The 25,926-nt window shown below is 37.8% G+C and overlaps 2 protein-coding genes across 2 annotated transcripts; both read left to right on the top strand.

The window, feature by feature from the left end:
• tmc3 (transmembrane channel like 3) lies at window positions 1-16,298 on the top strand. The gene is made up of 22 exons (XM_087783129.1): window positions 1-113; window positions 1,464-1,610; window positions 2,431-2,506; window positions 5,069-5,150; window positions 5,565-5,671; window positions 6,476-6,574; window positions 7,092-7,234; window positions 7,791-7,938; window positions 8,023-8,066; window positions 8,452-8,599; window positions 8,897-9,006; window positions 9,078-9,153; window positions 9,433-9,678; window positions 10,333-10,461; window positions 10,584-10,651; window positions 11,301-11,429; window positions 12,637-12,747; window positions 12,818-12,943; window positions 14,095-14,173; window positions 14,520-14,562; window positions 14,822-15,095; window positions 15,209-16,298. Exons 1-22 carry the CDS (start codon window positions 1-3, stop codon window positions 16,182-16,184), a joined length of 3,474 nt encoding a protein of 1,157 aa, XP_087639255.1. The 3' UTR covers window positions 16,185-16,298.
• Window positions 16,299-19,530: 3,232 nt separating this feature from the next.
• On the top strand, window positions 19,531-25,893 carry stard5 (StAR related lipid transfer domain containing 5). The gene is made up of 6 exons (XM_087785429.1): window positions 19,531-19,932; window positions 21,429-21,478; window positions 21,830-21,962; window positions 22,782-22,899; window positions 23,247-23,340; window positions 23,757-25,893. The coding sequence occupies exons 1-6, from the start codon at window positions 19,843-19,845 to the stop codon at window positions 23,905-23,907; spliced, it is 636 nt and encodes a 211-aa protein (XP_087641555.1). The 5' UTR covers window positions 19,531-19,842; the 3' UTR covers window positions 23,908-25,893.
• The last annotated feature ends 33 nt before the right edge of the window (window positions 25,894-25,926 follow it).

The raw sequence follows: 25,926 nt of genomic DNA, 5'->3' as shown, positions 1-25,926 counted from the left end.
ATGAGCTTGGTGTTCGAGCATCGAGTCAGCAGCAGGTCTGGGACCAAGAAAAAGAAAAGCATCAGGAAGAATTCCAGGAGGATTTTCTCAGCGTATGAGGATCACCAGCAAGGGTAAGTCACAATATTCTTCCACACAACATCATTGTATTTCTCTTTGTGTGCTCCCTGTCTTTGACTTTCTTTGATAAATGCATGAAACACAAACAACAAACCCATTTTAAAACTAAACTGTAAACTATTAGTTGTATTTTTATGTTTAAATTAAATTACTCTGCACAGTCGCTTGACATTCTCCACAGTCACATGTAAAACACAATTAATATTTGTTTAAGTTTTAAAGTTGAGATCAGATTATACCTGAATAAAAGTAAAAAAGTGTGTACTTGTTAATAATTTAAATTCCCCTTATGAAATCCATAGATTCAGATACAGAAAAGCTTACAATTCTTTATTTGCCTTTTTTTTTTTTATATATAAATGATGTTCAATAAAACTATGGATCAAACTGCTCTGGAGAAACATGCTCACTAGAGATTAACTGTGTCATTGGTACATCCTTCTCCAAACTCGACTTTTAAATGTGTTGAAATATTACTTGTTTTCTAAAGTAAAGGTCACACTAGTCTAGTAAAAGTCACTTTAAAGAGGAACATGAAACAATGTCATGAAATATAAAGAAGAAATTTGGTTATATAAGAGATTTTTTTTTTTTTTAATGTTTGTGTAAATGTGTGTTTGCGACACAACTATTTTTCTATTATGTTTTCCTGTGAGCTACACATGGATCGAGGGGGAAGGAGAAAATGTCAGATTAGCAGGTTATATATCCAGGATGTAGGTCCGCTCCTCCAGGATGAATGAGAGATAGTTACATCTGCACTGCTCAGGGGAAATGGCCCATGACTGATGCCCTTTAAAACACATTTGGCTATCACACTACCATGATAATTAAATATCAACATTTATCACCACGCTATGATAAGATCACATAAACCTAATGACTCATATTCATCAATATTTGATGTCCTGCACATTTAAGTTCAATCAGTGTTTTTATGATTAAAGATCTTCATTCAGGTGCTGCTAGATGGTCTTCAAGGGCAGTTATGGATGTGGAATTTCAAGGGAAACTGGAATAGGAGGTTCAAAAACAAAAGCTACCAAAAGATAACTACATATTCTGTGAAATTTCTGTTAATTTGTTATGCTCCTAAATCCATTTTTGCAGTGCAGAAACGACAGTGAATCCTTTTAACGCTCCTGCGCAAAGCAGTGTGGAAGACATGTTTCTATTACCTGTTTAATAGTGCATTACCTCTGCTAATGGATGGAGAGTTTTTAGATAAAATCTTAAATCTTTAAGGGCTTTCTTTCTTCTTCTCTTTTTAGCTGAATAGAAAATCATCTCTTAGTTTTTACGTGTGCAGTTTATCTTTTACCTCCTCTGTTTTGTCTGCCCAGCTTCTCTGACAATGAAGACAAAGATGACGAGCGGGTGGAGAGCAACGACCCAGAAGAAATGTTCCAGAACATTCAGTACCAAAAGGAAATTATTGCCAACATCAGGACCAGACCCTGGCCAATGAGACGCAAGCTCAAAGTCCTCAAGTAAGATTCAGCTTATCATTTTAATGATAATGTTTTTTAAGAGGTCACTAAATGGACAAGTATGCAGTGTTTGGTTATAAAAAGCGTGTTTGTAAAATGTTCAAATGCTCAACTGAAATTTAACATTCATGGCACATGGCTTCAAATCCTTTCTCAAAGGAAGCAGCAAACTGGCCTTAAAACCTTTTCAAACCTCCTCTCAGCCATCAAAGTGTATAGATGTGTCACCAGACCTTATTGAAATGGATGTGAGAAAAACAAATGTGGAGGAGCTTGTGAAGATAAAAAGTGATGATTATGTGTAGCCAATACCAGTATTTTATATGCGTGTGATTGCTGCAAATGGTTTATGAGCATCATCAATGACCACATTCAAGGTTTTAAACCCTCTTGAATCTTAATCACCAGTTTGTGCTGCTCTACCATTTGCTGTTCTGAGTATTGCCATTCTCTAAAACATTATTTACCTAAATGTCTTTTGATACATCTACTTAATAAGGGATACAAAATGCATAACAGCGAAAGGACAGGTGAACTAATGCAGCTTACTCACAAATTATTTATTTGGATGGCTCTCTCTGAGGGTTGCTTTCAGAGATGATAGTCAAAAACATCTCCCATTGCAAGACAGATATCTCCTTTTAAATCTTTTTTATAACTCAATCATCTCATTTCATACCAGATGTCACAATTTAATGTTGTGTGTACGAAAATTATTTTTTTTTAGTCAGAAATATTTCATTAAGTTTTTTCACCTTATCACCTTCCAACATCTGGACGTTAACTTTAAAACATAATATTCTTGTTTTTCCTTCTCCAGACATGCCCGGGAGATCGTGCTCAAGTATGAAGGTCGACTCACTCGAACCAGAGGTTACCAGACAGCCGGAGCAGATGTAGGTGATCAGTCTTCTTTAAAGGGGCCCTATCCTATTTTCCAAAAATCTCTCCTAGAGATGAACCTAGTCTACCTCTACCTAAATGGACCTAGTCATAATCATTTAGTGTTTAAATTTCGACTTGATCATCTATTTACTCTGCTGTGTGTGGGAAGATCAGTTTGGATGCATCGTTACAGAGTCAATCATCAAAGATTAGTTTCCGCTGAGGTCCTTTTTTTACCAGAATGTTTCTTCAATGAACGTATTTGCTGATCAGAGATGTTTCCACTGCACTGCAGTATCCCGATCTCATTATCTGAGCCAGAATCATAAAACATTCTGGATTCTATTTGTGCAGGCAGCACAGTTTGGGTCTTAACAAAAGCTGCTGGTTCTTCTGTCGACTCAAGATCTCTTCATCTCTTTTATGTGTCCAACACGCACGGACACACACGCCAGGCAGATTTATGTCCTGATGTTATCGCTCAGTTTAATTACAATGTTGGTCTGCTCAGGCTCATGACAATAAATTGATTTTTATGATCAGGTCAAGCATGTATTAGAAATTAGTTGTTTGATTTGGTCTTGGTTAATTAAAACAGAGAGGCGTGTAGAGAGTGTGTGGGAGCTGTATTTAAGACATGTACTTTTAGGACACATTGTGAGTGGTAGTAGTAACAGTTAATCAAGTTTCCACTTTAGGCTTGCTGTAGAAAGACCAGAAGAAATTTACACCCCAGCCAAAAACCTTTTATTCCATTAAAAAACGTATTTACAGGTATTTACAGCTCAAAGGGCAACACGTGTAAAAACCCATTTCTGCTGACTCACCTACATGTTTCAAATGTTAAAATGTTGTTAAATGTAAGTATTCCTCTCCAAGATGCAGTGAGTCAATTATCAGGTAGATGTTTTAAAGTTATTACTTTATAAAGTTCTCAACCTTCTAAATCTTGGCGAATAAGAGGTTACGAGTGTGAATCCCATTATGACACAGTAATGGCTTCACTCCACCTCCAATCATCTGTAATCACGCCCGCTTTGTTTATATAATGAGTCCTTGGAGTTGGAGACTTCCGGAATTGATGACCTGCAGTGATAACCCCGATGTTTGACCAATCACACCATAGTGGGTGTGGTAATGGTAAACAACAATTAATCTGAGAAAAATTTAAAATTTTTAGTGTGCAGGGCTTAAGTACATTTTTCTAATGTAAATATTTTAAATGAAAAAAGAGTTTTGTACAAACAGACTCATACGGATGAGTACAAAAGAAAATCAAAACATTAGTTATGCCATTAAGTCTTAAACACTAATTTCACTATAGGCACACACTCACTTTTCATTATATTCCAATATTTTGCTCAATCACATTTCAGCCTATTTATAACAGAGTCTGAAAGAATGCATTTCGAAGATGACCTTGACCATGGACAGTAACAGATAACATGAACATTTTTTGGACAGTCAAGGAGTATGACCCCTTCAAACAAGACAGTGTAAAAACCTTTCATGAACATTTCTCTGCAAACCAACATGACACAAGACAACATGGTTGCACACTCTGAAAACATTGGCCTGTCAACTGTTTCCTCAAGCCAATGTTTGCCTACGAAACCTCACAAACCTCTGTAGAAATACGTTGGATTGTAAATGTACACTGAATGAAAACTTAAGCCACTGTCTGAGAGTCCTTATAAGGTCGTGCCTCTGTCCATTGGAAAGATTATAGCTCACAGAGAGGCAATAAAGAATAACATTTAATTCAATATGTATATCTATCTACACAAGTCAGAACAGGTGCAGTTTGTCAAGTTTTAACCAACCAATGCTTACTTATCACTGAGTAGTGAACTTGATTAACATCATATTGTTCAACACATGTTGGTTATTATTTTTCTGGTTCAGGATGTAGGTGTAAGGACTTGATTACTTGGCCGCATTGAGATTCTCAACCATATTTTTTATAAGGTTAAAATATACATAACAAATTCAGATGAAAGAATGCAAAGGAGGTTTAATTATTAACCAACCAACTAGCTATAACTAACTTACTAACACGTGGTGGGGCTACTGTCACTTGAAAGAAATACAAACAGCATCTCAGATGTAACGAAAGGTATATTCCAAAATGATATTTTGTGTTGTGATTATTCCAACTTCTCTGTAGCAAACCCAGTGAGCACATAAACACTCAACCCTTTCAAGAAGACATAACATCAACAATTATTAAACCATGTTAACCAACATGTCATCAACAAGTTTACATGCAGGACAACTACACATTAGTTCATTACATAAATTGCCCAAAACTTGATTTCCTTTAATATTGGAGTTTTGAAGTTACAAGAAGAAATGATGATAATAATATGAATACATTTGGAATTTGGAGGGCTGTAGTGACAAGCCAGCTCAAAGGGTCAACCACAGAGATAATTTAAAGAAAAAACTAAAATCATAAATGTAACAAATTAGTCTTAAGATAGGATGGACGGAGAAACAGAGTTGTATTAATTAATTTAAAAAATGTATTGTTTGTCATAATACTAATTCATGTTTATTCTACTGTTCTGCAGCTTTTGAAGAAGTTGTCTCGGCTACTTTACAATATTATCGTCATCTTTATTCCATGGGAAGTGAGGATCAAGAAAATTGAGAGTAAGTTTTGATCTAGATTTCAGGAAATGTTGAAAAATAGAAACAAATAATCATTACATGAAGCACATAGTCCATAAACACATTCAACATACACTGGGTTAACTTGGTCGGTTTGATCAGCTCCAGATGTATTGAGGGTTCCTAAGCAAGACTCAATCCTGATTCTTCTGAAGATAAGCGATGTTAAGACAACATGTTAGAGGGGGCCTAGGGCTAAACGTGTGAACATGCCTTAACGGAATACTTAGTAGTTGAGAAGGAATTGTTCATTTATTTTGTCAAATTATTAAAATGTTCTGTTGGTTAAACAGGTGTTTGTGTGTGTGTTTGTGTGTATGTTTGTTTGCACTTTTGCATAAGCTTGCTCTGCAATGTGATTGTTAACATTGTATTTTGATCTTTTGTCTTCATGAGGTCACTTTGGTTCGGGTGTGGCATCATACTTTATCTTTCTCCGCTGGTTGTTTGGGATTAATATTGTCCTCACTATCATGACTGGAGCCTTCATCGTCCTACCAGAGGTCAGAACCCTTTGTTTCCCTTCACAATCACACACATACAGTTTAAAGTCCTTTATCACCAATCATGTACTTATTTTGAGAAATAAAAGATGTGTCCAGAGGAGATAGACAACAGGAAGTTGTCCTTGCCTGTCCTTCTGTGTTGTTGTGTTTAAGAGAGTATTATACATGCATTCACTTTTCTTTAAAATACAATACATTCTGTTCATGTGGCTAACAACACAATAGTGTGGGACTACAATCACTAGAAAGGACAGAGAGGGGCAAGATTAATTAATTACTAATAAATATAACCCTTACAGAAGGCTCTGACTATTACATTTTCAATTGATATATTCATAGAAGTTTAATGTTACTACTATTATATGCAAAATGTGGCTCCAACACGGCCTTGTGGTTTGTTTGTCTTCTGTCCAACTATTATTATTCTCACATTATCTTATTAACTTTCAGCCACAGAATCTTCAGTACAGATTCTGTGGCTGTATCTAACAACATAGAAACTGAGTCTCACAAACTGCTATTGCTTTTTGAGTCTTTCTTTCTTTTACACTATTTGACCAAAGGTTCTACCCTGGCTGCAGGACATGTGAGGTGTTTGTTTAGCCACATGTTTGTTTAGCCACATACTGCTCTGAGGGGAAGTTGCCAAACATATAATCCTGAAGCAGCCTCTGGAAGTCAAAAAAGAGGTCTCACACTCATTCACACCATTCATGACAATTTTATGTGGATGTTTAAAATGTTTTAAAAGATCTTACAAAATTATTATTGAAAAAATGTGTTTTTGTCTTTGTGTACAAGCTTCTGGCTGGAGCGCCATTTGGAACAACAAGAAGTAAAACTATTCCCAAAGATAACCTGGCCTCTGCTCAGGACTTGGACACAATTTGGTCACTGGGGGTAAGAAGTTTCCGCTTCTTTCACTGCCAATGTCAATGTGGATGTAATTTTCATGTAACCTCCTCTATAACTCCTGACACTCAAACAGGTTGAAAATAATCTTTACTGTGTTACCAGGGTTCTCGCCAGTGCTATTCAGCGTGGGGGCCCCTACGCTTTGATTTTAATATCCTATGGTGTGAATTAGGCCCTGATGCTGTGTCTCAAGTGGCAAAGGGGGGATTTTTTTTTTGTCGTCTTAATTGTACTGATTAATGATTTAAGTTTGAAAAAAATGTTCCTTGATCCTTTGTTTATACCCAGAGGCCCGCCTAGGCAATGTGTGAAGAGGAACAATGTAATCACAGAATGTGGCCCTCAAAATGCAGGAAATAGTGTTTCAGAGTGGTACAAATTTTCAAACTTCCCCCGGACTCCCCCTACAGTACTCGCACCGTGTACAGGTCCCCCTACACTGTGGTACTATCCTGGTGAGAACCCTGGTTACCATTAAGTCAAATCTCCTTTGATTTCACAGGGATATCTGCAATACTCTGTACTGTTCTATGGTTACTATGGGAGAGTGAGGAAAATTGGGAGCGCCGGTTATCGTCTGCCTCTTGCTTACTTCCTGGTGGGAATGGCTGTCTTCGCCTTTAGTTTCATCATCCTCTTAAGAAAGTAATTTTGATATTCTTTACATTCACAGTTCTTCAGTTCTTCTGTGTTAAATTTCCTCAAGACTGATGTGTACTACTAGAACTTGGGTCAATTAAAAGTCTTAAGCTTACTTAAATTGGAAGATGGTTGTATCACAAAATATAAATATACCTAAGCATTCGTACAACTGTTTTTTTTCCCCCTCACGACAAGCCAGATAATTTTTCTTTATAAATCGGCTACAGTGCTGAAATGAGCTTCTGCTAAGACTCTATCAATCCCTCCAGCTAGTCGGTTGGGTGTGCTTAGCTTCACTATTAAACTACACAGCTGTCTCATAATGAATTTGTTATCTTTATATGAGTGATATGAAAGGATTTATATTCTTATAAAAATGTCTGATAAAATCTTTGTAGATTATTGTAGATTGGCAATAAATTTGTGTAATTGTGAAGATGTGTCTATAAAGTATCCGTTGCCGTGAATGAGTTAAATGTGCTATAAAGACTTACTGTGTTTTCTGTAAAAAATAAACAAGAACTTGTATTTTGAATAAGAACGTATCATTATCGCCTAGAATGGCCAAGAATTCCCGTCTCAGCCTTGCCAGTGCTTCAGATGAGAACTTCACTTTCTGTTGGAGGATATTCTGCGCATGGGACTACTTAATTGGAAACCCAGAGGCTGCTGAGAGTAAAGGAGCCGCCATTGTCAATAACATCAGGGTAGGATTTTGGAACACTCAAATTTAATCATTATTGTTAAAAAAATGTACGTTTAAGATTAATTTGATACATTTCTATCTACAGGAAGCCATTGTTGAGGAACAAGAGAAGAAGAAGGATACTAGTCTGTGAGAACATGTCTTGTGTCATGACATATGCAATGAACTCTACTCTATAAAATGTGCCTTTTTATTACACATTATGAATCAGAGGTCACTGTTTTACTGTATAAGATAAGGCTGACATTTTTGCCAATTGATTTTTCAAATCCAGGCTATTGATTCAAATCGCAGGAGATATTTGGGCAGTTTACACAGCAGTGGCATTGCTCCTGTCATTTTAGGTAAATAGTTTATTTATTCACATGTATTAAGACTCCCTTTTCGATTCCACTCCTTCTTCCTGGACAGTTTTTTCAATACTTATTTAAGATTTGACTTTGTTAAGAACGCAAATCATGGATTGTCAATCATCTATTAAATGGCCTATATCTATTTGTTTGTGCGTCCACAGTGCTGTTCTTATAAGTCTCCGGATCTTAGCCAATATCCTGGTGCTGCTGTCTCTTGCTGGCAGCATCTACATCATCTACTTTGTGGTGGACCGCTCTCAGAAACTGGAGCAGGAGAAGCCGGAGCTGACGCTGTGGGAGAAAAACGAGGTAGTAGAGCAGACGTTTGTTATCTGTTGTGTTATCAGATTATCAAACACACAATAGAGTTTCAGAGAGATCCGTGTAATTGGAGACGTTACACTAATCTAAGGAGAGGTGCATTGTCAAGGACCGTATTGTTTGGTTTAACATGCTTCGTTGGATCATGACTGCAGGATGTATTTCATAGTCTTCATTCTTTTTCTAATATTAAGATTATATTGATTTAATGTTGTTTTGTGGTGTTCATTTGTTGTCCTGGGCTGTCAACATTTAAAAACAAATATGTATGTGTGTGTATTCCAGGTGAGTGTGGTGGTCTCTCTAATCACAATGATTGCTCCCTCTGCATTTGAACTGGTGGCTCAGCTGGAGATGTATCACCCTCGAACTTCCCTGAGATTCCAGCTTGCAAGGTTTTCTGAAACACGAATTGGTGGCTCATTTATCGACATGTTAGGTTGAACAATGTGTCCATTTTCCACAGAGTTCTGGTTCTATACTTGGGAAACTTGTATAGCCTCATCATTGCCCTGCTGGACAAAGTCAACAGCATGAGTTCTGTATGTATGAGTGCTGAAGCAACTTTATAATTTGTTTAATGTGCCCATCAAATGTGTTATTATATTCAAGACAATAGTGGTGCAAAACCCAATTAAGAATTAAAGCAAACATTTGAAACATTCTTTCCTAAAAGCAGAAAGGGAGAGTGATACTTTCATTACTTTCTGTACTTGTGTACAGTTTTTGAGTGAATGCATTTACATTTTAGCATATTATTTGTGGTACGTTTACTCAAATGATCTGTATGTTTAATCAATTTATTTATTATTTGTTTTCAGATCACAGTAAGCCACAGTAACTCGAGCGAGTCCAGTCCACTCCTCGCTGCTGTCTCCCAGTCTGCTCCAGAGGTCCTGTTTACTGCTGGGGCTGACCTGCTTGTTACTCATCACAACACTACCATTAGCCCAGCTGTCATAGAGCTCAGCAACAGGGTCATTCCAGTGTCCATCTCCAACCACACAGCTCTGTTTGAGAACATTCGCTCCCAGCAGGACCAGTGCTGGGAGACCTATGTGGGACAGGTTTGTTTAATGGACTTTCTGTACTAGTAATGAATGACGATTATACTTATTATCTACTCAATAAACCACTGTTGAAAAGAGGATAGAATCTAAACAGTAAGGTTGCTTACTCGAGTTTTGCATGTACTTTAGTTCATAAGAAACCTTTAGCTTGCACTAACAAAAGTAAAACAGTTGGAGTGGGCGATAGCAGTTCAACAAGAATGACATTTTGTCTGCTACAGTTGTAAAACAAGCTTCGATTTTCTAGAAAAACGGCATACCAGGAAGGGACGATTCATGGAGTCCAACAGGAAGCTCAGCCAAGATAAAATTAGTAAAGCCGTTTCCATTTGCAGCCTGAACCACTTAGACCAGTCGTTCCTAACCTTTATCAATAGCATAGCTTTGTGGTTGTTCATAGCTAAGAAGTTGTGGGTCCAATCGCAGCTCCTGATGATGCTGGTGGTACTTCTTCTGTGATTACGTGTTTAAATGGTTGAATATTTTAAAGCTCTTTAATGCCAATTAAGCAAAGATGGCTCAAAATAAGTAAGAACCATATACCATTTACAGAAGGACGTTCCCACAATTATTGGTGATGAAGATTTATTATTTTTATAACTCCTAATTTGATCTGATAATATATGTGTGTGTGCATGTCTCTGCCTGCAGGAGATGCTGAAACTGTCAATCATTGACATGATCTTCACAGTGGCCAGCATATTGCTAATCGACTTCATCAGAGGTTTAGTTGTCCGTTATCTGAGTGATTGCTGCTGCTGGGACTTGGAGAGCAAGTTTGTAAGTCAACCATGTCTAACATTTGTCTGTTACATATCACATGCAAAGTCCACATCAACAATTAATCCGTCTAAGTTTAGCAATGTATACAAATGTCATTAACAATTTATTTTTTTCCTCAGCCTGAATATGGAGAATTTAAAATAGCAGAGAACGTCTTGCATCTGATTTACAACCAAGGGATGATCTGGTGAGTTTTACCATGGGATAGAAACTATTTTTGAAAAATAACCATACCATGCCTTAAAAGATACAAATCTGGAATGTTAATTAATGAAATTTGTCTGAAAGATCAGCAATAAAATCAAATGCCAGGTGCATGACGAATACATCTCATGACATATAAAGATTTTTTTGAAAACTTGACCAAAAATAATTGGTCACAGGCTAATATGTATATGTAACTGTATATGTATGTAACAAATGACGTATAGATCAACACCAGGCCCCAGCCTGAAAAACACCTAGAAAAATCCCATTTTCGTGCAACGTGACGTTTATTCTTCATTACTAGTGAAGGGCAGCAAAACGATACTGCTATATAATCTGCCCTTGATTATGCTTCCTTTTATTATTGCTGCTTCAAACCTTTCTGCTAGAGGAGATGAGGCACAGATCTCATCAGCGGTATCTAACCCTTCCTCGCTACACTGATGCCATGAGTGTAATAGAAAATGTAAGTCACTGTCAGTGGTACTGACCACATCCTTCCTGATCCTTCACCCTCTACTGTATAGTCATTCATCACCCATGTCTCTGTACAAAGAAGAACACAATGATGATTTTCACCAGTGTCATGACCCACTATGAGTGTGTTTAAGAGTCTGTATCCACTTTAGGATGGGAGCGTTTTTCTCTCCATGTCTTCCTGCGTTTAATGTGCTGAAGCTTATTGGTCTGATGTACCTACGGAGCTGGGCTGTTCTCACCTGTAATGTTCCTCATCAGCAGGTATTCAGAGCATCCAGGTATGAAACTCACCCAATACAACATGTAGACAAACATAATACACTTAATTATTCGATTCAATTCCATTTTATTAAAGTGTCATAACAGTTATTTCAAGACACTTCACAGCCTAACTAAGACTATTTTGGAGAAAAAAAACAGATCTCTGTGAATCAACATTTTTTTTAATAAAGTATCAAAGAAGGAGTATATTTAAGTGAAATAATAAAGTAAATAATGATTAATATTAATGATATTATTCAGGCTATTAGAGAACTCTTCCACACACACCGACATATACAAGGCCAAGTTTCAAATATTTAATATGAGCTTGTCTTTTGTATAAATAGTGTGTTTTTCTTAGAGATACAGCCGAGTATAGAACCAGTCATGAAAACAGTCTGATAGATTGGAAAGTGATTTTTGGTGATCAAAGTGAGAGTATGCAGGTCATTAGAGTGGTTCAATTTCGTCAAATATGACCACAAACTAAAGGTCCATTATTATATGTTGTGAAGATTGAACAATTTAGCCATCACACTGAGAGAAGCATTGGGTGTTTAAGTGTGTACAAATCAATTTCTTGGCTTCTGAGCTATCCGCGATTTATGGGATGAAACAGTTATCACCTTCCACGGCCTTTATCAGTCACTCTCAGACCTGCTGGAACACACACTCATCACAGTTGAGTGAACACTTCATATCCATTAATTGCAGTTTTGCTGACGTACACTCACTTCTCTCTCCATTCCTCTTCATAAACTCTCCTGATTGGACACTTATAGTGGTAAACAGTGAACGCATCAGAGCTCCAGCTTGTATAGTAGCAATTCCAGCTTGACCTGATTGAATGTTTCCCAGATATCACTTGTTACTTCAGGTTTTTTCTATACTTACATACAATGTCAAATGTCAGGGTTGTGTTTTGTGTTTTTGTCTTTTGATGTTCACTATTTAGACGTATTTACTATAATATACGGTGGTCAGTGCACACTTGAGTAACTAGCTAAAAGTCTTTGCATAGATAAAAAACACCAAGTCTTGTATATTTATTCGACTTCAAAAAACACTTTACATATGAAATTTAAGTTTGGATTTAAAGAATATATTTTAAATTTGGATAAATACCACAAACAAGGCATTTATTTATTTTTCAGGGTGTGAGCTGTGTTTATTTGTTTTGTATATACACAGTATATACCAAAATGAAGCTTTCATCTCTTGCAGATCCAACAATTTCTATCTGGCCATGTTGCTCTTTATGCTGTTTCTGTGCATGTTGCCCACCATCTTTGCCATCGTCAGATATAGACCCTCCCAGCACTGTGGACCTTTCAGGTATTGATAAAAGTCTTGGCACCATGAAATACCCATACTAAGAATTGAAGTGTAACCGTGTGTCTTGCAGTGGTCAAGAGAAGATTTATGACATCATCTCAGAGACAGTGACCAATGACTTCCCCCTCTGGTTTAGCAAGGTCATGAGTTACGTGACAAGTCCAGTTGTGGTACTGCCAGCCCTTCTGCTTTTGTTGTAAGCAAATACACACTTGTTGCATGTTTTCATCCACACAAACAAATATCTTCTATCTCAACCTGAGCTACACAACACTTCACAGAAGTGTTTTTACACAAATATGCATCTTATGCTATATTTACTGAACGATAAAATTGTATTACAATGTATCTTAATGTATCATATTAACATATGACCACTTATAGATTCCATACCCAAACAGCATCTGTCTGCACTGGTCATTATTTCTAAAAATAAATGGTTTCAGGAAAAGAAAAGTCATTTTGATTTTCAAAGAACATAAACAAATAATCAAAGACAAACTCGGATGTGTAGTTTATGAATAGGTATGGCAGCTGATGGCTCAACAAGATGTAATCTGTGTAGACTCTGAGTAGTTGAATTGAGACTTCCCATACCCATTTTAAAAGATTCAGAGCAGCACTGCTGAAACCATTTTTCAATTGATGTTAGGAATAGTTGAGGTTCCCTGAGAAATCTTCACTATAATAATTTAGAGCTGCTACAAGAAACAAGGTAAACGATACATTACAATTGATTTCAGTCCACGGACGAAAGTGGGTTGTTCCTTTTCTGACAGAATATTGTTAAACAAGAATGAAGATAGAATTTTTCGATGTTATTTTATTATTTTTATTTATATTTATATACTTTGAAAATATAACATTGTATGTTTGAAAAACAACACACATATTTTAAATAAATACCATAAACTGTGTGTAGGTGTGGGTGTGTGCATGAATGGTTCTGTGTGCCCTGCGACGGACGGGCGACCTGTTCAGCCTCTAGCTTTATAAGAAACTAGCTTGTTCATCCACTTTTAGATTCTTCTTTCCAGTTCTAGATTAAATTACCTCAAGAAACTGTATTTCTACTTGACTCTTACTTTCAAAAAACTTGCCAAATAACTTTATCGTGGCATGATAATATCACCAATGGAGCAGTATTCTGGCCAAGATTTTAGACTTGCTTATTTTATTCTGGTTTTCCATATTGATCTTCTCTTTAAAGGTGTTTGGTCAAGACAAGGGAGGATGCATAGGGTAGCTATAGGGAATGTTGTCTTGTAGCAGCTACTGATGAAGAGCTCTGCAGCTTAACATGACAGCTATTGTTTGTTGTTTACATATGTGCTATATTCCTCTCAGCATGTTGATCTACTACCTCCAGGCCATTGCCAGGTCCCTGAAATTTACAAACAACCAACTGAGGATGCAGCTGCAGACCGTGAGTTTCCATCAACATGTTCTGAGCAGTAACTGTATAACAATAACTATAAACTATTTACTGTCTTTCTTGTTCTTTTCCATTTTGTTTAACTGGATGTCTTTCTTCTAAGTCTTATTTAAATGTGATATATTATTTTAAAAAGATTGTCTTTTGATGAATGTTGACATTTTACATCATATTCATCCATTTATTTTTCAAACTTTCATAATTGCCCACCCCTGGTTAGGATGGCAATTTAATTGTTGTGGCTGTCTGTGAGAATTTAGAGATTGTTTGCAGCTACATTCATAAATACATTCATGACACCTACATTTTGTGGGTTTCTTTTTTTTTTATCTTCCAGGAGCGCACTGATGATAAGAAAAAGGTGTTCCAGATTGCTGCAGGTATAATGAATAATGAATGTATTAAGATGATGGTGTGATTTCAGCATTCCTTAGCTGTATATGCTTTTAATTAGGCAGTATTATACTGGCATCTGCTGGCCATTCTAGGCTACTGTATTTCACCGTCCAGGCCTAAGCTATATGAACCGTTCCTCTTTGTTATTACATAACAATATTAAGTGATGCATTGCTGTGTAAGAAGTATGGATCACTGGTTTAATGTTTAGTGTTTTCTCATTATTTCTGCCCAAACCCTCAGCCCGTCTGCAGACTCCAGATTCAGATGGCAATAAGAATTCTGACCAACAGGAGAGTGACATCACAAGTCAAGAGGTGTCTATGAACACACCATCTCCACAAAGAAACGGCAGTGTGGCAAACTTTCAGGCGAAAGGTCTGCTCAGTAATAGCATTCACACCATCACCCAGTCAGCATCCAAGGCTGACCTGAACAGGGGTTGTGTTGCCGGCCCCTCGAGAAGTCCAACCAGGTCCATTCTGCCCAAACAGAGACTTGAGCAGATTCCCAACAGGTGAGTACAAATATGATCAATCCTTTTTTACTCAAAGTGGTAAGTGCCACAGAGAGAGTTGGTTTGAGTTCAGTTGTAGTCAGTTATTGCCTTTTAACTTTTATTGCCAACAGACAGCAACTGTTTCTTGGAGGACCAAGTAGCTCCACCAGGTCCAAGTCCTATCACCACATGGCCTTCAACCCCTCATCTTGTCATTCTGCTAACAGTCACTCAGAACCCCTTTACAGGAGGACCCCTCGACCTCTACATCCAAATGAAAATGCAGGACTCATCCCTGCACAGGGTTACAGAGGTCGTAGAGGTCATGCCACCCGCTATGTAATTCTCAATGAGCAAGAACCCAGGAGGAAGCTACTTCGCTCTACCACGAGGATTCCCCGGCATTACCTCATGGAGGAGTCCACGGAAATCTTAGAGTTGTACCCATGCAACGTTAAAAGCTACACCACCCAGACTCCAAACCTTCACAGACCAAAGTTCTCCCAGGAGCACTTGAGTGAGGAGGCAAAGGACACGGTAGGAAAAAGTCGTAGAAGACATATTTCACTTCAACAGACACATCGTTCCCTGTCTGACCTGCATCAGCCGGCCCATTTCTACATAGGTGAGCGTGCAGAAAGTCACATGTCATTGATGAAAAACAGAATGAAAGCTAGAGGACGCTACAGAACCCATGTGTTGGATCAGGATGAGGAGGATGGTGAAGAAGGGAACCAGAGAGATTTAAATTCACACCCAAGATTACAGGCCGAGACCCGAAGTGCAGGACCACATGTGTCACGTCCTAGACGCCTTATCCATTCTTCAGCAAGATCCGAACTGACCCCGGTTACAGGCAAACATATAGAGTCTTACAAAAGATCAAAGTCTATTCAAAAGATGGAACCCCCAATGACAGAGTCTGACTCCGCCTCCCTGGCTTCCAGCAGCGACCAGCAGAACAGCAGCACTGACCAATACATTCAAGTCATTCATAACAAGGAGCGCCATCCCAACTCTGACTCCAGGCAGATTATTGTCAAAAAAAAGTCTGTGACAACTTTTGATTTGAATGAGTCAAGGGACTTGGTCTGTTCCAACGTATGACAACACAAATCAACAAGTGCAATAATTAGTACAACTCTCCCATGAGTAAGAGCTGTAATTTGTCTGATTATGTTAGCCCAACCTGTTATAGGAGATTTCTCTAAGTCATTTTTTAGACGTTCTTGGAATTATATTATATTGTGGCAGGTACTGGGGGTTAGGTTTTCTTGTAAAGTGGATTATGGGAAGGGTTGTGTCACTGGAGTTTCTATATTTCATGTGTGGAGCATTTGTGCTCTCTCTGTTTTAATGCACTTCAAAATAAAGACTCTGAACAGAACCTGTCTCTGCGTTCCTCGTATTTACATATTGGTGACCCCCTGTCATTGGACATAAATTGCAATTGAGGCAAATGATAGCTTTACTTCTTCATCAGGAAAAATCTCATTTTCTTCTTCAGTGACAGTAGCTCGGATCACTTCTACAACCATGACGCCCGAGCTATATGTCTGATCGGCTTCACTGGTCATATTAAACTGCTTGAGTTTTGGGTAAAGGCTTTGGTGCATGACAGTTGGCCTGCTCTTCTTTTCGTCTCCACCACTGCCCACTCTCTAGTCGCATGGGTTGCTTGGCCCCGTAATGTCTCTATGACACAGGCTGACTGTGCTACAAAGGTTCCCCCTCCATCCTTTGTATGATGGTCCGTGTAAGGTGCTGGAGATGGGATCTAGGAATTTTGATCTTGATTTTGGTGGGGGTACGGAGAGTGTTTAATTTCTTAAGTAGCTTGGGTTGAGGTTGTCTCACCCAGTGGAGTCACATGAGTTTATATTCATGTGTAGAGCATTCAAGCTCTCTTCTTTATAACACACTTTCATTAAAGACTAGTGCCTGATTGGTGAAACGTACACATGTATGAATTCCTAATCTAAAAATATGGAAAAAGAGAAGATTATATATATATATATATATATAGTATTGAGTACATGTTAGTGTGGTCTCTCATCTAATGGATAGTGGGTAGTGACCTACTGAAGATTATATATATATATATATATATATAGTAGCAAGTACATGTTGGTGTGGTCTCTCATCTAATGGATGGTGGGTAGTGACCTACTGAAGATTATAAATGTTCATGCTGTGTAGGACTCTGAATCTTCTCTCTGATCCAATACCTCTTAATAAACAGTTGACTCCACTAACGCTTGATGATTTGAGTAACATACATCTTTGAGTATCATACATTCTCTCTGATCCAACACCTGTATATATATATACTCAAATCATATATATACAGTGCCTTGCGAAAGTATTCGGCCCCCTTGAACCTTTCAACATTTCGTCACATTTCAGGCTTCAAACATAAAGATATAAAATTTTAATTTTTTGTCATGAATCAACAACAAGTGGGACACAATCGTGAAGTGGAACAAAATTTATTGGATAATTTAAACTTTTTTAACAAATAAAAAACTGAAAAGTGGGGCGTGCAATATTATTCGGCCCCTTTACTTTCAGTGCAGCAAACTCACTCCAGAAGTTCAGTGAGGATCTTTGAATGATCCAATGTTGTCCTAAATGACTGATGATGATAAATAGAATGCACCTGTGTGTAATCAAGTCTCCGTATAAATGCACCTGCTCTTTGATAGTCTCAGGGTTCTGTTTAAAGCGCACAGAGAACCATGAAGACAAAGGAACACACCAGGCAGGTCCGAGATACTGTTGTGGAGAAGTTTAAAGCCGGATTTGGATACAAAAAGATTTCCCAAGCTTTAACATCTCAAGGACCACTGTGCAAGCAATTATATTGAAATGGAAGGAGTATCAGACCACTGCAAATCTACCAAGACCCGGCCGTCCCTCCAAACTTTCATCTCAAACAAGGAGAAGACTGATCAGAGATGCAGCCAAGAGGCCCCTGATCACTCTGGATGAACTGCAGATAACTACAGCTGAGGTGGGAGAGTCTGTCCATAGGACAACAATCAGTCGTGCACTGCACAAATCTGGCCTTTATGGAAGAGTGGCAAGAAGAAAGCCATTTCTCAAAGATATCCATAAAAAGTCTCGTTTAAAGTTTGCCACAAGCCACCTGGGAGACACACCAAACATGTGGAAGAAGGTGCTCTGGTCAGATGAAACCAAAATCGAACTTTTTGGCCACAATGCAAAACGATATGTTTGGCGTAAAAGCAACACAGCTCATCACCCTGAACACACCATCCCCACTGTCAAACATGGTGGTGGCAGCATCATGGTTTGGGCCTGCTTTTCTTCAGCAGGGACAGGGAAGATGGCTAAAATTGATGGGAAGATGGATTGAGCCAAATACAGGACCATTCTGGAAGAAAACCTGTTGGAGTCTGCAAAAGACCTGAGACTGGGACGGAGATTTATCTTCCAACAGGACAATGATCCAAAACATAAAGCCAAATCTACAATGGAATGGTTCACAAATAGACGTATCCAGGTGTTAGAATGGCCAAGTCAAAGTCCAGACCTGAATCCAATCGAGAATCTATGGAAAGAGCTGAAGACTGCTGTTCACAAACGCTCTCCATCCAACCTCACTGAGCTCGAGCTGCTTTGCAAGGAAGAATGGGCAAGAATTCCAGTCTCTCGATGTGCAAAACTGATAGAGACATACCCCAAGCGACTTGCAGCTGTAATTGCAGCAAAAGGTGGCGCTACAAAGTATTAGCGCAAGGGGGCCGAATAATATTGCACGCCCCACTTTTCAGTTTTTTATTTGTTAAAAAAGTTTAAATTATCCAATAAATTTCGTTCCACTTCACGATTGTGTCCCACTTGTTGTTGATTCATGACAAAAAATTAAAATTTTATATCTTTATGTTTGAAGCCTGAAATGTGGCGAAATGTTGAAAGGTTCAAGGAGGCCGAATACTTTCCCAAGGCACTAGGTGTTGGATCAGAGAGAATGTATGATACTCAAAGATGTATGTTACTCAAATCATCAAGCGTTTTTATGTGGAAAGCTATTATTTACTCGTGGTTTAATTTATTGTTAAATAATTTATTTTACTGTTTTACTGTCGTAAAACTGAGCACAGGTCATCTTTGCACAAACGAAGCATTACTACAACTCCCAGCATGCTTTCTTTCTCGACAAACGGGTGCCGGAAACAAGGATCCCTACTGACTTCATTCAATGAATGTCTGCTTCATAATAAAGCATTCGTGGCACTACATCGAATTAACCGAGTGTGAAACCGTTAGGATTTTAGTGTATTGTTTCATTTTATTTACGTTGTTTAATTTATTTAAACATATACAAAAACAATTGGGCTATTGAAGTGGTATTTCATTTCCAATGAGACTTATTCTGAAAATCTTTTTCGGAAAAGGTATATTTTCAGCTGATTTGACGTGTATTTTTCTTCTATTTTTTTTATATATACATATATACGTTTTTCCTACATGTGACATTTCAATTGGAAATCCATCACCTATGTACCCTAAATCTGTACAAGGTGGTTGAGTCCTTGAAAACATTTAGCGCGTTTTCCATTGCTGTCGAGTCGCTGAAGGATGCTACATCTGCACGGCACTTTCATTCATTTGCCGGCCTACTAACATTGTGTACTTTTGACTGCTTGTCATACGAAGCAACGCCCAGATACACTGATTTATTTTCCAAAGACTCAAGTGCAAACACTGCAGCCAGCAATAGACATACTCTGATCCTAGCATGGAGTATGAGGTGAAAGCGAGTGAAGTGGCAGAGTGCCTTCAAAGCTACAGAAAGGACGAGTCCGGCTGGAAAGTCTGCAAAAAATCGGTAAATATGTATTTGTTATTTAAGCACTAACACAAACAAAGCTTTTTCATTGTCCACTTTCGAAAATTATCGTTAGAATGTTCGGGGTAACATGTAATATTCCGTGAGAGGTACGTAGTTACGCCATTGTTACATGACGTAAGGCGTGAGTCAAAACTGGTAAGATTCGTCTTTCATGTTTATTTATGGGACAGAATAAAAACGTCCATTGGATGAAGGTTAAACACGACGGACACTATGACACCTGACAAGAGACTAAAGTTTACTTTGACTTAAGTTGAGACAGTTGTGGATGTTTTCATGGATCACTAAGTTTGTAGTTGAATTAGATGTATCTGGTTTAAGTCCAATAGTTAAGCTCTTTGACAATCACGTATTAAAATACCTGACAAATGAAACCTTGACAAAATTAGATTATGGAACACTTGAACTATTGCTATAGTTGAGACACTACCTTAGATCTTAACATTGTATGCATGCAAGAAGTCCAGAACATATTGAAACAATCAACCATAAATATTCGGGTTGGCTAGATGTTTTACTTTACTTTAGAAATCCAGATAAAAACTTGAAATGAAGTTGTTTTTTTCAACAGGAATCAAATTATACTAGCACAGCTCTTTAAATTGTCCAGCATGTGGCCTTGTGGTTGTTGCTTTAGTCTTGTAGTGAGGATCTCAAAGTTCTGATGAAGTCATTCATGCCACAGAACATGGTGTTCAGCTGCAGTTGTACATTTCGGATTTAAGTCAACAGTGTTATCTGGTTGTGTGCTACTGGTGAGGAGAATCTAAATGAATGGATAAAAACATCCTGCACATGTTCAAGTTTGTCTGCCAAAATATAGTTGTTTTTTCTCTCTCATTGATTCCATGATAATAACTACACAAGCGTTTATTCAAAACACATGATTCATATTATAATGCCTACATCTACGTTGGCAATTGGAATTATAGAGTGACACAATATATTTTTTTAATTGGTCTGTGCTGCTAGAGATGACAACGTATATACATGTGGATTTATTCCTTTATTGTGTCAGAAAACTAAAGATAGTGCAGAGAGGCTCTGAAACTGGTGATCCAACAATTATTAGAATAACATTAGAATAGAGCCTTTGAATGTAAATCCATTTACGTAAGTTACTCTAATAGATATATTTGATCAATAGATTTACTATAAGGAGTAACAACTGCACATCAAAAAGATAAACTTATCTTGTTGGAAGTGGGAAAAATACTTACATAATGTTTTATTTATTTTTCAAATGATTGTTATAAGGCATCTTATAAACTCTGAGCCATTCATTTATTTGTCTGTATGTTCTTGCTTTATTTACCATTATTTAAATTTTTCTTTATATGTGAGTCTATATGTCTGGTCAGGCCAATTTAATGTTCTTGAAACATGAAAGAATCCAAAACAATAAACAGCATTGATCTATTAGCTCTGCTTAATTCTTATTTCTGATGTGTTTTTTATGTATCTATTGACAGGGTGATGTGGTGGTTTCTTGGAGGCCCTCATCAGAGTATCCTGGAAATGTGTAAGACATCTCATGTTTCTCTTTGATTTCATTTTCAACCCATTTACAGCATTATCTGAGGCTTTTTGTTTTAAATGTTGTTCCATTGATCTAGAACGTCAGTTCAGTATGGCTCGAGTAGGCTGCGATTGTAGTGACCGTAGGGTAACTGAACATTTGTATTGAAATTTAAAGGTTACTGTAATGTTCCCCAGCTTTTCTGGTTCTAGTAATGATTAAATGAAATTAACTGGTGTCTGAAAACTCCTCTCCTTTACTTTGGGCTGAAAAATTCACCATGTGTTGCAACTGACGTGTGCTTTATGGTTTTAACTAATTTCTAACTAACTAACTTATCTTGGCTCTTCACAGGTACAAGGGTGAGGGGCTCGTCAGCGGGAGCCCTGCAACAGTATGGGAATGTCTCAAACCAATTCCTAATGGTCTTCGAGTCAAGTGGGACAACAACGTGAAGAAGTTTGAACTTCTGGAGAAAATAACTGAGGTGTGAATGCATATAGACATCAAACTCATTCCTAGTCACACTAAATCTTTTTTTGTTATTAATGTTTGACCTGTGACTCTGAGCTACATGCAGTCAGGCCCCTTTTTCTTTTTATATCTTCCTCTCGGTCAAATGAATGAGGGCCCCCATTCATCTTTTCACAGCTGCCAGACATGCAGATTTACGTTCCAATTAGGGATATCTTTAGATCAACCAATGCTACAGCTCAGCATTTAATATCATAATCCTAGACCTCCTGGTTCCCAAGCTGTCCAACCAGGGGAAAACGTCCCGGACAAGGACACTTTCCACCCCGGCCTGCTGCCCTCTGGCAGGTGCTACAGGTCACTGCACTCCAGGACAAATTGACTGGAAACTCTTCATTCCAAGAGCTAGTGCTGCACCTAACTTGAACCTGTAATGACAAAGTACACTGCACTTGACACATTTATATATAGTAAGTAAGTAAGTAATAGTTATTTGTGAAGCGCCCTTTCTAGACCAGCGTCACAAAGCGCTTGAACAATGAAAAACTATAAACATATAAAAATGACAATGAAGACTATTCTGATTCTGATAGTGATTTTGTAAAAGAGCATTACTAGTCCTTTCCTCACAAACCCCAACTGGCTTGTCAGAGATGAGCCTTGGCTCATTTTTAAATCCTGAACATCATTTAATACTCAACTAAAATACACTTTCCAATCCTCTATAGGTATACAGTATGTTTACATATCTTGCCTAGAATGTGCTGTATGAATACATTTCTATATACTTATACGTAAATATTTGTTCCACTCTCTTGGCTATCATTTACAGGACGTGAACATCTGTCGAACCGTCACACCCTCTGCAGCCATGGGCATCATAGCCCCACGAGACTTTGTTGATGTCATTTTAGTCAAGCGGTATGAAGATGGCACCATATCATCTAACGGTGTGTATTGATGACACATTCTTCAATGTCTGTCACTTACCTGTTCATTTACCCTCCGCCAAAAAATAATGTCTAAACCTTTTATCAAGTCACCATGTATCACAGTTTGTTGAGTTGTTGTAGCTGCTGACCATGATGTTAGTTCAGCACATACCTACTACAAAGATTTAATTGATTATCTAATTTTGGCCGACAAACCTTTGACATGCATACATAACTTACCGTTCTCGACAAAGCAGCTTATTACAGTGTCTTGTTAAGAAGAGTTAAAGTGCTTCATAAATGTATAGAGTAACACCACAGTTGTTGTAATTAAGCTAATTCCATGTGTGTTCTGTGCAACCCAGCCACCAATGTGAGTCATCCCGGGTGTCCCCCTCAGTCAGGCTTCGTACGAGGATTCAACCATCCATGTGGCTGCATCTGCGTCCCTGTTTCAGGGTGAGTTCACACATAGCAGTATGTGTATGGGTATGTATGTGTTTTTAAATAATATTTCTATTAGAATGTTTAATAAGAGTCACTTGGTTATTTCTTCTGAAATACGTATTAACTATGAATACATAAAAATGCATCTCTCACTGTATACCACAGCTTGTTTTATTGTGTATGGCATCCAGATCACATTATTTGTATTTGTATGACTAACTGTACTAGACTGTGCTGGACTTCATTATCACGTTAATCTAGTGTGAGGCTGTTGTCAGAATGAGTTAATCAGGAAGATGCATCTAGTGGATGAGTTCTCTGTAGGCCATATAATACCAACAGACCCTCCTTCCTAAAGAAACATTTCAAATGCCTGCCGTCATACATGTCAAGTATTTACTGAATGGAATTCTTTTTTTCTTCTTCAGAGATTCCACCAAAACACAGGTCTTCACCTTCTTCCAGACGGACCTGAGCGGCCTCCTCCCTCGATCTGTGGTCGATTCTTTCTTTCCCTCCAGCATGACTGAATTCTACAACAACCTGAGCAAAGCTGTCAAATCCGTCAAGGACTTCTGACACATTGGAAGAAACAATCAGGCAACTGCAACCTCACCACCCATAATAAGACAACCCATAAGACACCACATTTTTCCACCAAGGCAATTCTGTCAACTAGTCTGAACCTGATCAAAAATATCCACATGAAGTATTTTGATTTTGTTTGGATCCTTAAAGTTCTTTACTAAGTACTTTCTTAATGTTATTAAGATCAAATTGACCATTCAGATATGATGAACAGACATTTCCCAAGAACCCATCTTTCTGTTTCCAACCTGCCATAGAGGGATGGACATAATTTCCTCTGTTTCTCCTATGTGCTAACTAGCATGCACTTGGTCCATAATTTAAAAACTGAAATAATCATGTGAGTCGATGAGGTGTTCCATAGATGGCCTCTGGTCCACCTGACCATATAAAAAAACTGTATTTTCTCGTCTCTAGAAGTATATGTTGGGATTGAAAGTACAAGGTGCAGGTTAGCAGCCAAATACAGCTCTGTTTTGTTCCAAATACTTCGATATGTGAAACAGTCGATCATCTGTTAACATGCATGTTGCACAAACTTTGTTTTTTCTGACAGTTTTAGTCAGAAACTGATTTGGATTGCTGAATCAAACCTAATTCCATTTACAATTTTCTTTATGCTGCGTTCAATTGGTGTTGAAGGGGGTACTGGAAACAATCATAATTTAGTTCGTTTTTGATTTCGCAAAGCACTACAAAAAAATATAAATGTCAACTATTTCAACATAACACCATGATACTTAATTCAAGTTCCTTACTAAGAGCTTTCTTAAACTATTTTAGTCAGATATTTAAATTGACAGGATATCTCGGCCTAAATATGTCTGCAATACAGTTATTTAAACACTACAGGTCACCTTGGAACTCGTACGACCGAGACAACTCAAGCCCCTAACCCACAGTCGACGCCTGGTATCCAGATAATACTTCTGAACCAGATGTCAAGTTTGTTAGTTACTATGGTAACTAACCAACATTCAACAGTAGAAGAAGGTAGAAACATCAATGCCAGTATACCTACATTTCCTGCTCTAGTGGACCATTTTGAAATAGACACAAACATTGGATGCAGCATATATCTCTAGTTTGTGTGTAGTTGTTACTCTGTCTATCTTTTCCTGTGCTGGACTGAGGGTCAGTATTGTGTACAATTTGTCAACTAAGTTCATGTCTGAAAATACCTCAACTTAGCATAACTCATAATCGATGTGGATGCTTCAGTGCTGATAGCAGCAGCAGCAAGAGACCATGGAAAATAAGCGGATGTCTTTAGATGTGCTAACCAACTTTTCCAGATCCGTCTTTGAGAAAGCTTTCACTGATTTTGACGCTAGACCAAAATCCTAGCCAAACATTCCTTGATCTGACTGAACAAGATATTTTTATTCTTTTGATTATTGACACTATACCTGATCGAGACTGTGTACACAGTGTTTTCAACTGTGGATTAAACTAACAGTTGGTCAGTAAACTCCTAGATGCTCTGATTTCTATCACATATACAGGTTTGAGAGAAAGTATTCTCTTTTCTTGTAAAGGGGATGACGAGTGTTTATCTAGCTGCCTGTTTTATGTTATGGCTGATCTGTATAGAGATTTGACTACGCGGAAACAGTCGAATAGACAACCTCATCTTTAATGTAATACATATTTACTGACAAGAAAATATGAATATGTTTCTGATCTTTGACCTGTAACTCTTTGATTTGATTGACCTCCTGTGTCCATGTTTTGCTGCCATGGTATCGATGTGTTTCTATATTAGTGACGGCATGTTCCAGTCTCCATTGGAAAACTTGTATTTTAAACTTAGAGTTCTGAATTTTTTATATATATTAAACTCATTTCGTCTGAATCAGGCACTGGACTGGTTTCTTTTAATTTACCGTCTTACACTGTAGATTCCATGATCCCCTGAATTCTTTAAAAAAGGGAACACCAAATCAAAGTGATTAAATCTAGTATTGTTGGTGTAAAGCCTTTGTTTCACTTTATTGGAAACTTTGTTAC

Source organism: Callionymus lyra, chromosome 2 (genome assembly GCF_982586985.1).
Source record: "Callionymus lyra chromosome 2, fCalLyr1.hap1.1, whole genome shotgun sequence".
Lineage (NCBI taxonomy): Eukaryota > Metazoa > Chordata > Actinopteri > Syngnathiformes > Callionymidae > Callionymus > Callionymus lyra.
Note: the sequence above shows the minus strand (reverse complement) of the source record. Positions and strands in the feature narration are given on the sequence as shown.